The sequence below is a fragment of the Aegilops tauschii genome, chromosome 6 (assembly GCF_002575655.3).
Source record: "Aegilops tauschii subsp. strangulata cultivar AL8/78 chromosome 6, Aet v6.0, whole genome shotgun sequence".
Lineage (NCBI taxonomy): Eukaryota > Viridiplantae > Streptophyta > Magnoliopsida > Poales > Poaceae > Aegilops > Aegilops tauschii.
In genome coordinates, this window is record NC_053040.3 from 305,393,060 (window position 1) to 305,407,343 (window position 14,284).

General features: G+C 42.1%; 1 protein-coding gene across 1 annotated transcript; it reads right to left on the minus strand.

Moving 5' to 3' along the window:
* Window positions 1-194: 194 nt before the first annotated feature.
* On the minus strand, window positions 195-9,640 carry LOC109774889 (uncharacterized). The gene is made up of 15 exons (XM_020333653.4): window positions 9,448-9,640; window positions 7,403-8,067; window positions 6,983-7,295; window positions 6,482-6,628; window positions 6,282-6,370; window positions 6,114-6,206; window positions 5,329-5,455; window positions 4,534-4,598; window positions 4,281-4,452; window positions 3,030-3,248; window positions 2,903-2,950; window positions 2,648-2,791; window positions 1,535-1,617; window positions 661-776; window positions 195-583 (listed from the first exon to the last, which is right to left on the minus strand). The coding sequence occupies exons 2-15, from the start codon at window positions 8,005-8,007 to the stop codon at window positions 495-497; spliced, it is 2,310 nt and encodes a 769-aa protein (XP_020189242.1). The 5' UTR covers window positions 8,008-8,067; window positions 9,448-9,640; the 3' UTR covers window positions 195-494.
* Between the last annotated feature and the right edge of the window lie 4,644 nt (window positions 9,641-14,284).

A 14,284-nucleotide genomic window follows, 5' to 3' on the forward strand; every position in this document is an offset into this window, starting at 1 on the left:
TAACAACCGTGGTGGGAGTTTTGCCAGGGTTTCTCGAATGCACATGAGCCAGGCTAGATAGTTATTGAAGCAAACTAGTAAAATTTTAGTTGTCAAAAAAAAAACACTAGTAAAATTTTGACTGTGAAAGAACAAACCGCATGTAACCCAAAGCACAAACGGAACGTAACCCAAACCAAGGATGGAACGTAGCATGCATCAAAGTTCAACCGATCTGTATTTCTACTTCCGTAGCAACCTGTCGAAATCACAGTTGCCATTTACCAGCCGAATCCACAGCACTGAACCTACCTATATGCATCCCATCATCTCTACAGCCACTCATCGTTACATCCAAGTCAGCCCGGAGAGGCACAAAAAAATGGTTGTACTGCCTTTTGATCTACACACGGCACTCCCATGGCGTAGCTCTGATACTCGAAGGGTTACTCCTGATCTGAAATAATAGGTTGTCCATCTCAACACGGAAAATAAGTTTTCAAGCGTGTTCGCAACTACTGCCGTGATTCTTCTTCTTGGTCTTCATTGTTTTCGTCAGTTTGAGAAGCCAGCTTCACGATGTCTTCCACAAGGATCTTTCCTTCTGTGGCATAAAAAGTTGTCAGCAAACAATGTAATACTATCATCAACACAACGGGGAAGTCATGTGAGTGCAAGGACCTTTGTCTTTAGAAAGGTTGCTGATGAACTCTTGGACACCTTCCTTCCCAATGGTACCCTTGAGATAAGCCGCAGCCGCCGCTACCTCCTCAGAAGTGACCTTGCCATCATGATCCCTGCAAATTGAGGTGCAAATGGAATCAGTATGTTGATGTAACATGCTCCAAGTGCAACCCAACGTCTTGGTCCATGATAAACATCAGCAACTTGATCCAGAATGAGTTTTCTGATATACAAGTGATACTGAGCCATACGGATCAGCCCTACTCATGCTATAATGTCGACTTCAACCTCTTCTCTGACCTCATTGACTCCACATACATTATGGTGCACAATTATGCTACTTTGCCCTACAGCTGTTGGTCAGCTTTTCTGTTCAAATCATGATATATAAAGAATAAATGGGTATTAATTGTATCAGCAATTCATGGAAAATGGCAAATCCCTGTCCAAGTATCAGACAGATGGAGTACATGTTTTATGTATCTATATGGGTGGCAGACTTGGCAGTATATAAATGAACAAGCAGAGAATAATGAACGGTGTTGGACAATGAGGCTACCACTGAAAACTTGTCTGGACATGGAACTTGCAGTACATTTATAAACCCTCCCTACTCGACAAGCCCCAGTTTAGTTTCAAATACAAAGTGATATTGACCATAAGCACAATGTACTACTCCCTCCGTTCCAAATTACTTGTCGCAAGTATGGATGTATCTAGATATATTTTAGTTCTAGATACATCAATTTCTGCGACGAGTAATTTGGAACGGAGGGAGTACTACTTATGGTCAAATGACATACCTATCAAGCAGGAGTAGTTGACTAGCATGCAATATAAAATCAGCTTCATTCACATACAAGTGACATACCTATCAAGCAGTTGCCAGCGGTTTCCGATTTGTGCATCTACATCATCTATCTCCTTTTCCAATCCCTGAAGCATAGCATCAACCTAAACACAGCAAAAATATGTCAATAACTAATACACAGATTATAGATATCCAACGTAACATAAACACCAGTGATAGACTGGCAGTTCCTCCAGAGAAACTTCTCCGACTAACAACAGACTTTATTTGGAAATAACAAAAGTAGATACAGAAATCAATCAAGAAACAAATTCATAAGGAGCCACCATTTAATCAAAATAAATAAATAAACTAAAGATAAAACTAGAATTTCAAATGTGAGTGCTGGCACCTTATACGTACGTTTGACATTTGACTAGCAGATAGCCAGCTGGTATAGTATAACCCTGTTTATGACAGCTAGGTAGTTTATTCCCAAATAAGCAATATGCAGAGGTGAGAATGCAAATCAAGTAGCTATAAATCCTACCAAAGCTGACTAATCCAGGATACAGTTTTCGGCGAACTATATTCACATGAAGGGAGAAATGCAACCATACACACAAAGAAAGATATGAAGTTTACAAGTTATATCAAAGCTGACTCATTTAGGATATGACGATTGGATTTTGGCGACATTGACTCAGATCTGAACATTTCTTATGTTGTATTTGCCGACTGGCATTTGAAAAAATCAATGGCACTAGTTACCGTTTACCACTAAGTCTCATCAGAAAATGGGGGGATAGGTTTTTAACTGTTCAGTTCAGTTCAGATGTGACAAATGACACACTTGTGGACAGATTAACTCACCCGTCTACAAGCTCTTAACTGAAAATCACATCATAAAGTCGTATACATGAATCGATCTATATGTACTTACTTTTTAGATTTCAAATGGCAAGGGAAACTTGCCTATCGAAGCAGCGAGTTTGGCTATCTGGCACTACAAACAAGTCCATTTGTTTCGTTTATATCACCAACTAGCTTTCTTATGTTGAGAAAACTATTTAAGATGCAACCATACAGTCAATTCTCATCTCAATACATCGATGTTCTTATTATCTGGCACTTATGTCTTCAAGTTATGTGACTGATGAGATATGGCTTTCAATGCATAGAAGGATTCCTTACCTTCTCAATCAGCGCTGACGAGACCTTTTCTTCTGCAGTGACCTCATCAGCGTCGTCTGCCTCCTCTCTAGCAGCCATATATGCCCTCTTAGCTTCTTCACCATCTGTGCCTTCTTTTTCAATCATGGAGTTATACAGTCCTATCTGCATTCGACAACAATAAAGTCCTATTAGACCTCAAAAGTACATGCATATGCAACATAACAGAAGAATGACGTATGGACAATTGTTCCATTTCACAAGTCCACACTGTACCTCCTGGTTGACAAGGCTCAGGAACTCTTGACGCTCCTTGCTAACAGACTGCAATGTAAGTAATCATGGACTATTACCATCAGTAGTTAATGTGCTAATATAAAATACAGATAGACTAGGATCATACCGATGCAGATGCTAGCACAGCCAAGGCTCGACTGATATTACAGAGTTGTTCCTTGTCACGCTGTTTTCCTTCTCTCAGTTCTTCTTCTTCCCTAGCAGTAGGCTCGGTCATTTCCTTTAAAGCTAAATCTTGTTCATCAGCCTCTGGTTCTTTGAGCTTTGCCTTCTCTTCCTTCTTTTGTTTTGCCTTTTCTTCTTTCTCTTTCTTCTTCTCTTCCTCCTGAATATTTTTGTATGCAAAAGTGTTAACAACAGTTCGTGTAAGCAGCATAATGCTGAAAATAAAATAAATGGTCTACAGTTCGGTATAAGCAGCATTATACGCTGAAAATAAAATAATTGGGTTACAGTTCAGTATTAGCAGCAGTATGCTAAAGATAAAATAAACAGGCAACAGTTAAGTGTTAGCAGTAAAGCAGCATTATGCTGGAAATGAATAACTGGGTAACAGTTTGATACTAGCAGCATATCAGCACAATGTTCGCAGCATTATGTTGGAAAAAACAAAATAATCGGGTCCAGACGATCATAAATCCCAATACCTTACCAGGTATTTATGAACTAAAAGTCTAAAACTGGGCTAACAGATCCCATGAAACAAATTTTATTATGGATGGCCCTAAACCATACAAAAGATGATAAACTAATACACCTTTTCCCATCCACTGTGAACATTGACGTGGCTCAGACGAGATGAGATGATAGTTTTACAGTTGAGACTAGAGAGAATTGCCTTAATTCACAAATGCAGGCATACCAAGAGTTCAAGAAAAAAATCATTCATAGCATAAACCATGAACAGCTTCCCAATCCATCCAATGCATGAGGTCATGAGGGCATGAACAGGAAGGATTATCAAGCTTCATCGCATGACAGGATATGTAATAGTAGCGTATGTTACATGGGGTGTCAGACAAAAGAAGCCCATAATATGACTTTTGAGCCAAGACAATAAATTAGTAAAAGAAGAGTGACTACATGCCCCGCTCACTATTAGCTTACCAGAAGTTCGACCAATGTGAACTTCATATCTATGATATCATGGTTGCATTTGCAGATGATGTAAAAATAGTCCATTTTTAATATTTGTAATACTTCTATAAGGAGAAGACCCACTCACTATTAGCTTACCAGAAGTACGACAAATGTGAACTTCATATCTACGATATCATGGTTGCATTTGCAGATGATGTAAAAATAGTCCATTTTAAATATTTGTAGTACTTCTATAAGGAGAAGACATATACATCACCTTGATAAGTTCTTCCTGCATCTCAAGGAATTCCAGTTTTTTCCTTCTCTCAGAAACTGAATCTTCAGATGGCAATACTGTACCAACTGTATCCACAACTTCATCTGGTAGAGAAGACAATGTTGCTACAACAGCCTCCTCAGGTTTCATTCTCCCAGATACGATAAAAGCTCTGACAACATTAGAAAGATGAGTAAGAGTGCGCCCAAACAGTACTTTTGTAGCCACTGAGAAATATATCAAAAGAATTTACCTTGAAAGTATGAGAAGGGACGATGGCATAGCATGGTTGAGTGAGAGGTCCAACCAGTCTCGTAGCTGGACAGAAAATGAAGTTGCAATGAATTACATTAACACAAGAAGTTATGGTTGTTAGAAGCAATACAATCTAACTTTAACTGTGTTTATCTCTAAGTGGAGACAGAATGATGGATGTAGCTTACAACAGCATCAGACTTCACATTACAGTTACTACAGAACTAATATAGCTCTGGGAACAAAAACTATGAAACAAGCTCATACAGAAGGGACAACTGATAAATAAACCACGATGGACTAGGATAAGTACCATGGTGCCGAATAGGGCATAGAGGTACTTACAGATAGCACAAACAAAGAAACAAAGTCATCTTTTGAAGACCAAAAGAAAGGTCAGGCGATGGAAATTGATGATGCACTGGCCTATTCTATGACAGGGACATAAAATGAAAACTCCCTCTCATATCACAAATCATTCCAGTTCTTGGCATAAGAACTTAGGTATGGTATCTGTTGACCGAAGTTAACCCTATTTGAGATGTATAGGCATATCAGAAATAGTTAACTATGGATATGTTATTACAGTATATGCAGGATATCGGATGCAGTGTCATAAATTTATCTCAAAGGGGTGGAATGACATACAATGTGGAAGAAATGAATAGATGGCTAGGATGAACATGCAACAGAGGTAGAAAACTAAACAAGTACACCAAGTAACTGAGTATAAAGTATTGGAGACTATGAAACTCTAAATTATGTGCATATCATCTGAGTAGGGCAAACAAACCTGTTGACGCATTTCTTCCGTAGACAGCAGGCCTAGGTGGCCGCGTTCACGGCAGGCTTGCCGGAGCTCCTCTTCAGAAAGAGACTCCACCCCCTCAGCTTGAATCACCTTATCATCATTCTTAATGCTGCATAGATAAGAGTACTATTACTAAAACAACAAGCAGATAACTTATAAAGATAAACGCCAAATTGCATTGAAGTATATAGTCGCAAAATCACTAGAAAATCCAATTCCACAAATAGTTATATATAGTTATATACATTAAATGAGCATAGATGCTTGAATATCAGGTACTTTTTGAGTCCAGCACATATTAAACATATTCAAACAGTAACAACAACAACAACAAAGCCTTTAGTCCCAAACAAATTGGGGTAGACTAGAGGTGAAACCCAAAACATATTAAACATATTCAAACAGTCTTGAACATAAATCAAATAAGACATGATTCCTTACGTCTACAAAGCTTCAACATCGAGCAAACTACTCTGTATTTGTCTTACATATATTAACAGAGATTACAATACACACTTGATATTATAATTTGGACAATTGTTTGGTTACTTGGTTAGTTCTCTATAAACATTGTATTAATCTCATGTCTCCACAACAGGGCTTATCTCGAAGATTGGCACTTTCGTTATTACGCGCAATAGTAGATAATGATTAGATGCAAGCTAATTAGCGCTCTGCGATACAATTATAAGTTTAATATTTCCATGCATATCCCTCTACTTCACCAATAGCAGACTATATTTCACGTTTTTAAACCAAATACTTACTCGCGCAGTTTTTTGCGAAGCATGAACCTCAAGTAATGGTCCGTACCAAAAGGCCGAATACCCATATATTTGCACATATTTACCAAGCGTGGTCTGCAGAAAAACATTGATCAGCTCTGGTATAACTGTGATATTACAAGGATGTTCAAAATTCAAATAAGATGTAACCTGCTCATGTTATCCAAAGTCAGTTCATCATTAAACAGCTTCGCGAAGTTCAAGATTTCATCATTGGATACACGTTCACCTTTCCTAACCTAATTGCAGTTTAAAGTACATTATCCAAGAGAATATCGTATAAATGAATTTATAGTATACACTATACATTATAAAACTATTCACAGAAGGATGTTATATATAACTGATACCTTGTTTAAAAATTCGTCCAGATCTTCAGCGGTCTGTTTAGTTTCTCCACTACGTGATGTTTGGACTTCCTTTGCCATTTCTTTTGCAGTATCTTGCAGAAACTTTGCATACTCCATCCTTGCTTTCAGTTTCCTTTTCAACGCTTCCTGCATCGGAACATGAACTGCATTCTTGAGCCAATCCATTTTTAACAATGTTTGTGGTTCATATAGAAATGTAACTACGAGATCAATTCAAACATTGATACACAGAAATCTGGACATTCAAAAAAAAAACACAGAAATCTGTCATATCAGGAGATAGTGAACAGCAGGGTCAACAAACCATGGAACCAAAATGATGATGTACTGCACATGCACGTCTGATTAACACAGGGTAGGTAACCCATGCATCATAAGTTGTGACATACATGGTGGCATAATAGCATGCTGAGAAATGTAATAGCTAAACAGTATAATCATACTAGTGCACTTAGTAATTATTATTGTTGCATCACAAACCTGTTCTTTCATCTTGTCTTGAAAAGTGGATGGCAGCATGTTTGGAAACAACTTGAGAAACACCGGCAATAAGAATTCCATGAATGGAACAACGATAAACACAGCAACAGGTACCAGCCTGAAGATATCAGCTGTTGTACGGGTGAGTTGTTGCCTCTCTCTCCTTGACAGGCTCTTTCCACCAGCAAGCTTCACCAGCAATCTTGATGAAATCCTAACATCTGCCCAAAGTAGCTTTGTTCCTAACCAGTAATGCTGCAGTGTAGAAATAAATTCATCCTTCCCATGCTTCAGCTTTACAGCCCAGTCAGCTCTACACAGAGAGAGGTTGCATATGTTTAGAACACCGGAAAAATGGGGCAGAAAACAATATCTCGTATCAAAAGTCATAAGTTTGAGTTCAAGGAAGAAGATACAGACCTACTCATTGAAGCAATAGCTCGGAGAGCAGGGCCAATACCCAGAAGCCTTGCCCAGAATTTTTGTACGATTGATCGGCTAGCCTTTAGAGATTCTTGCACCTGCTTGGCTTTGGCTTTAGCTTTTGCTGTGCTTAGGCCTTCCACAGCCTGGTCACATTCTTCTGGGGATGCCTCCTTTTTCTTTTTATTCTGCTTCTGATCCTCACTCTGTTCTTCTTCGATATCCAACTTAGGTTGCCCAGCAGTTGCAGTTGATGCTCTGCGGACTGACTGCAACAAACCTCTAGCTCCAAAAGGCAATGCAAATTCGTTACTTCTTCCAATTCCATAACCATGAAGAGAAATCACATGAGCTGGTCGCTGCGGAAACCCATTACCAAGACCTAGCAGACCACCCTTTGTCAAATTCACACTATACTGCTCTTTCTCCTTGTCAGATTTTGAGTCCCCTAAGCTTTGCTCGAGAAATTGCTGCGCTATTCTTGGCTGAGCCTTGAAACCAAATGCCCCATGCTGGAAGGTGGAGAAGGAGGATGACAGGATATGTGTGTTAACATTATCGAAAAGACGCTTCCTTCTCCTAATGATCGCCCTTGAAGCCATACTTGGTTGCTTCTCACCCTCCCAATGGGAAGGCAAAGATCATGCCGTTCTAAGTAAAACCTGAAGTGATCAAATTCAGAAACCATAAGAAAAATGAAGATTGACAAGGGGATAGTAACAGCACATTACAACAACAAAAAACAGCGGTGAGAATAATGCTGAACAATCGCAGTACCAATATACCACACGCACTAGTCAATTCTTTTCAAAGGGCACTAACTGTAGTTTTCTGGTATAATGAAAGGACCATAAATCTCTAGGATTTCCTCTAACATAACAGTGGAACACATAAGTACAGTGAGTAATACTTAGAAACTTATATGAGTAGCAACTAATATGGAGAATCAAAGTGAGCATGCAAAAGCTGTAAGAGAATCAACTCTGATCCAACTGTACAAGTAAGCTCAGCAATAGTCCAATCAACAGCCAGCAGAACAAATAAGTCCGTGGTTGTGTATTTCCCAAATGATCACAAGATGCAGAACTTACAATCCATAGCCAGCACAACAAATAAGTCAACAGTTGTGTATCTCCCAATTGATCACAAGATTAAGAGCTGACAATCCAACAATGCATAAATACTATGAGTAATAATTTCACTGTTGCTGGTAAGAAGATTTCATGAGAATCAACTATGTTCTTCACCTCAGATTTACAAATTGCTCACTTTAAGTCTTAACTACGACAGGCACTTGTAACAGTTCAAGAACAAAAATCTGAAGCAATCATTAATCAGTAGTAAACCTGCTTTGTACACTTGCATTAAGGAATATAACTCCATCTTTTAATTTCCAAAATAAGAGTTATAGAGGGAAGAAAAAAATCACAGATAGATTATTATAATCAATAGCAGAGCATCTCCTCGGTTGAACCATTTTGCCTATCCAGATATCGACACAAAAAAGCAAAACAACATATGGCAGTGACAATTTAATTCGACAAGTTTGACGTCAGGAGCAGTTCGAGATTATATAAGTTACAAATTCCACTCCACTGTCAAAAATCGAAACCCCGCGAAAAGTGTGAATCGCGTCAGGTTCAGTCCGTACCGATTCATCCATCCTCCCAAGTAAAAGAGACAGATAGCAGGGGCGGACGATTTGCAAACGATCGACGACGATACTATAAGGAACGGGCGAGGACAAAACAATTATAATTTCTGAAGTTTCGATCAGGACCGCGAAAACGGTCCTTTCGGCTGCCACCTACCCCGAAACATCCACTACTCGCCACTCGCCACAGACAAAATTAGCCTGAAAACAAAAACCGCAGAAACGCACGTGACCACTGGCTGTCGATCCGTCCCACCGAATCACCGATGCGAGCGAAGCGAAATCCTTAGGAAATCGACCAATGCGTCGACCGACCGACCGGGCAAAAAAAAGTACAGAAGAAGAAAAAACGAAAGGAGCGTCTGGAGAGAGGCGGAGGAGAGCTCACCCGGCGAGGACGCGGCGCCGATCGGCCGATCCCGTCGAGGTAGGGTTTAGGGTTTTTGGGAGGGAGGGGAGGAGGGAGGGGGAAAGGCGAAGGGGAATGGAAGGAGAAGAGGAGCAGCGAGGGCTACTTTACTCGGACTGGAGGGCGGGGGCAGACGTGCGAAGAAAGAAAGAAATAGGGCTGTTGCAATCGTGCGGCAAAATTTCGTGTTTTGACCTTTCTTTATAGTTTGTCCAGATCTGATCGCGTTCAAACAAATTTTAAAATCTGACCCTTTTCCCTATCGCCACAAGGCCCGGCGGTAGGATGATCTAGCCTACCGCCATAACCTGCGGCGGTTGGAAACTTATCCACGTTAACGGCCTACGTCCCCCTCCATCCCACCCTACCGCCGCTGGTCCTGGCGGTAGGCTGTCTGAACCTACCGCCGGGATCCCTGGCGGTAGGATATGGACATGTATAAGCCCTTGGGCCGGCCGCCCCACCCCCTTCTCCCCCACCCCCAAGAACAGAGCATTTCCTCTCGCCCCCTCTCTCATCTCCTCCACTCCCCCCCTCTGATCTTCGTCGTTTCTTCACCATTTTTGCGGATCGAGATGGCCCCGAAACGAGAAAAGTAAGCTCCTCCGATCCCTTCAATTAGTTTTAGTCAAATAGCTTCCGATTCGTCGCATTATTTGATCACTCCCCCTTTTTGAATTAGATTTAATTTTTTGTATATCCTAGGATTGATTTAGGTTGATTCTAGATGTTCTATAGTGTTAGATATGAACTCTAGTCACTAGTTGCAATGGTAGTATGAAGATGAACCCTAGTTCATATTTTTTTTGAGAAATTTATTTTGATATGATGCATTTTGGAGGAATTTGTTTTTTATATGATGCATGATGTATAGTGGAGGTTGTTTGAGGAAATATGCTTAAGATGAACTCTAGTTCATGTTTTTGTTTTTGAAAAAAATATGATATGATGCATTTGAACCTTTATGATTGCATCTTGATATATGCATTTATTTATTTTTTAATCACATGATGAACCCTAGTTCATGTTCATTTAAAAAAAATCTTCATATGCTTATTGAAAGATTAAACTCATAGGTTTTTTGGATGTGATGAATACTAGTGGACCCGTTGAACCAAATGGCGCAGAGGCACGCTAAAACCATGTCCGCGATGAAAACAAATCCATGGTTTAATCCCCTGTAATTGGAAACACAGTGGACTCCTATGTACAATGAAAACAAAAAAGCCGCGTCCTATTTTAACTTGATAGTATAGAGTTTAGGGTTTCTCTGCCTTCCGCCGGCTCCACCACCGGTCCGCCTTGTCTCCGTTGGCCTTAGGGTCATGGTGGCATTGTGAATCCCGGCCCTTGCCGGTGGGAGGGTGTAACACCCACGATGCGGCTATATCTCCCACGTGTCGAGGCACGACTTAGAGGCATAACCGCATTGTAGGTTTTGTCGCAAGAAGGGTCATCTTCACACAATCCCATGTAATGAACAAGAATGGGATAGAGAGAGTTGGCTTACAATCGCCACTTCACACAATACTTAAATAAATCATACATCAATCAGAGTACACACATAGACCGACTACGGTCAAAGCCAAAAGAAAAGAAGATAACCCAACTGCTAGATCCCCGATCGCCCTAACTAGGCTGCACTACTGATCATCAGGAAACGAAACATAGTAACGACCACGGTCCTCGTCGAACTCCCACTTGAGCTCGATTGCGTCACCTGCACTGGTATCATCGGCACCTACAACTGTTTTGGTAGAATCTGTGAGTCACGAGGACTCAGCAATCTCACACCCGCGAGATCAAGACTATTTAAGCTTATAGGAAGGATGGGGTAATGAGGTGGAGCTGCAGCAAGCATTAAGCATATATGGTGGCTAACAGACGCAAATGAGAGCGAGAAGAAAAGCAACACAACGGTCGCGAAGCTAGAAGTGATCCTAAAACTACTTACGCTCATCCATAACCCAAACCGTGTTCACTTCCCGGACTCCGCCGAGAAGAGACCATCACGGCTACACACGCGGTTGATGTATTTTAATTAAGTCAAGTGTCAAGTTCTCTATAACCGGACATTAACAAATTCCCATCTGCCACATAACCGCGGGCACGGCTTTCGAAAGATAATACCCTGCAGGGGTGTCCCAACTTAGCCCATTATAAGCTCTCATGGTCAACGAAGGATATTCCTTCTCCCGGGAAGACCCGATCAGTCTCGGAATCCCGGTTTACAAGACATTTCGACAATGGTAAAACAAGACCAGCAAAGCCGCCCGATGTGCCGACAATCCCGATAGGAGCTGCACATATCTCCTCAGGGCAACACCGATGAGCAGTCCGTACAACTAAAACCAGACCTCAAGTTTCCCCGAGGTGGCGCTGCAAAGGGCTCTAGTTTGGACCAACACTTAGAGAAGCACTGGCCCGGGGGGTTAAATAAAGATGACCCTCGGGAGATCGACTCCCTAGGGAAAAGAAATAGGTGATAGGCAAATGGTAAAACTAAGGTTGGGCCTTGCTGGACGAGTTTTATTCAAAGCAAACTGTCAAGGGGGTCCCATAAATCACCCAACCGCGTAAGGGACGCAAAATCAAGGAACATAACACCGGTATGACGGAAACTAGGGCGGCAAGAGTGGAACAAAACACCAGGCATAAGGCCGAGCCTTCCACCCTTTACCAAGTATATAGATGCATTAATTAAATAAGAGATATTGTGATATTCCAACATCAACATGATATCCATGTTCCAACATGAGACAAACTTCATCTTCACCTGCAACTAGCAACGCTATAAGAGGGGCTGAGCAAAAGCGGTACTTAGCCAAACAACGGTTTGCTAGGAAGGGTGAAAAAGGTTAGAGGCTGACATGGCAATTTGGGAGGCTTGAAGAGCAAGTGATAGGTAGCGCAGCATAGCGATAGAGCGAACAACTAGCAAAGCAAAGATAGAAGTGATTTCGAGGGTATGGTCATCTTGCCTGAGATCCCGCAAGGAAGAAGAACGAGTCCATGAAGAAGACAAACGGACGAAGTCGAACGGATTCTCACAATCGCAACGTAACCGGAACTATCAAGGAGAAGCGCAACCGGAAAGAAGCAAACATCATGGTAAACAACCAACACATAAGCATGGCATGATGCATAATCAAGTATGATGCGTGTCCAGTTTAATGAGGCATGGCAATATGGGAGCACAAACAATACTACAAATTAAGTGGAGCTCAATATCCAACGACTTGCATATTGACGAAACACCACATCAATTATTTAGTTCTCTCCCGTTTATGTACCCACCAAAATTAATTGTGGTTAAGCATGGCAAGAGGTGAAGCATATGAAAACTACCTATCTAGGCAAGTTTAAATGAGGCCGGAAACAACAAACAACAATTCTGAAAAATCCTCACGTGCATATTTTGGAATTGGTACTATTCTGCCCTAAACACAATTTTAATGTTGTTAAATAGCAAAACAAAGTACACCATGTTAAACTAGGCATTTTCCACCCCATTTACATATAAAGTTTATTAAATTTGGAGATACGGTTATTTAGTTATGAAATAAATCATTTTAGCATGGCATTTGAGCAGATTTAAACAAACAGCATTTTAAACATTTTAAACAGGGGTGAAAGTTGCATATTATGAAACTAGACAGAATTCTAAGCATTTTACATATTAAAATCATTTTAAACCGATGCACCATTTATGAGTTATTAAATGCATGATCTAGAGGGACTTTTCTATAAAAATGTAAACTCCTGGAAAAATAGCTAAAATCGCATACATGAAAAAAAACTACACTAGGCCGAATTTGGATCGACTGGGCTGCTCACATTGGGCTTGAGGAGGCGCTGGGCATCTGGGCTGCGAGCGAAGCAGAGGAGGCCTCGCGCGGCGAGTGGCGCTCGTCCAGGCTGGCGCTGGACTGGTCAACGCGAGGCGGGGTGCTCGTTTCCCTCGCGTACAGAGACGAGCGGGCGAGGCAGAAGCAGGGCACGACGGCGGCAGCGGGGACTTGGGGCACCAGAGGTGGGGACGGTGACGACTTGGCGAGGCGGCGCTGGCGGGACTTGGGGACGAGCTCCCGGCGACGGGGCGTGATGCAGGGGAGGCAGACGAGGCGCTGGCGTTGCGTCTCCCTCGTGTAGAGAACGAGCGGGCCAGGCAGGGAACTTGGCGGACGGGAGAGGTCCTGGACGGCGGGGAACGGGACTACGACGGCGGGATCCGACGGAGAGACCGGATCTGGGGCGCGGAGGGGAGAATCCATGGCGGCGGAGCTCCATCCGATGGCCATGGCGAGGCCCCTGTTCGTCCTAAAGAACAAGAGACGACGAGGTGAGGTGGAGAAGAGGGTAAACACAGGGAAAAAGGAAGGAGAGGGCGACGGCGGTCCTGCTCGCGGACGAGCTCCGGCGAGGTACGGTTGCCGGTGGTGGCGCCCGAGGAGCAGCGGCAGTCGGGCACGAAGTGCTCGAGGAGGGATCGAGCAGGAGGAGCTCGGGGCCTCGGTTGCGGGATTGGGTGGATCGAGGGAAGGAGGTGGTTGGCCCGATTGGGAAATCGAGGGAGAGAGGGTGGATCTGGAGGGATCCCGATGAAGATGCTGAGTGGGTGGCGGCGCGATGGGACAAGAAGCCTAGGTTTTAGGGTTAGGCAAATAGGTCTATATATATATAGAAAATGAGGGCTAAGTTTGGATCCTTCGATTAAATCGGACGGTCGAGAAATAAATAGGTTAGGAAGTCCAAATAAGAAATCGGAGATATATTAGGGATGTTTGGGGATGATCCGGACCCAACGGTAACAATA

Excerpts from the sequence above, each read along its gene's own strand:
- LOC109774889 (XM_020333653.4), bottom strand. The coding sequence starts at position 8,007 with ATGGCTTCAAGGGCGATCATTAGGAGAAGGAAGCGTCTTTTCGATAAT. Across the intron at positions 6,629-6,982 it reads AAGACAAGATGAAAGAACAG|GAAGCGTTGAAAAGGAAACT; the intron begins GTTTGTGATGCA and ends GTTCCGATGCAG. Across the intron at positions 2,792-2,902 it reads TGAGCCTTGTCAACCAGGAG|ATAGGACTGTATAACTCCAT; the intron begins GTACAGTGTGGA and ends TGTCGAATGCAG.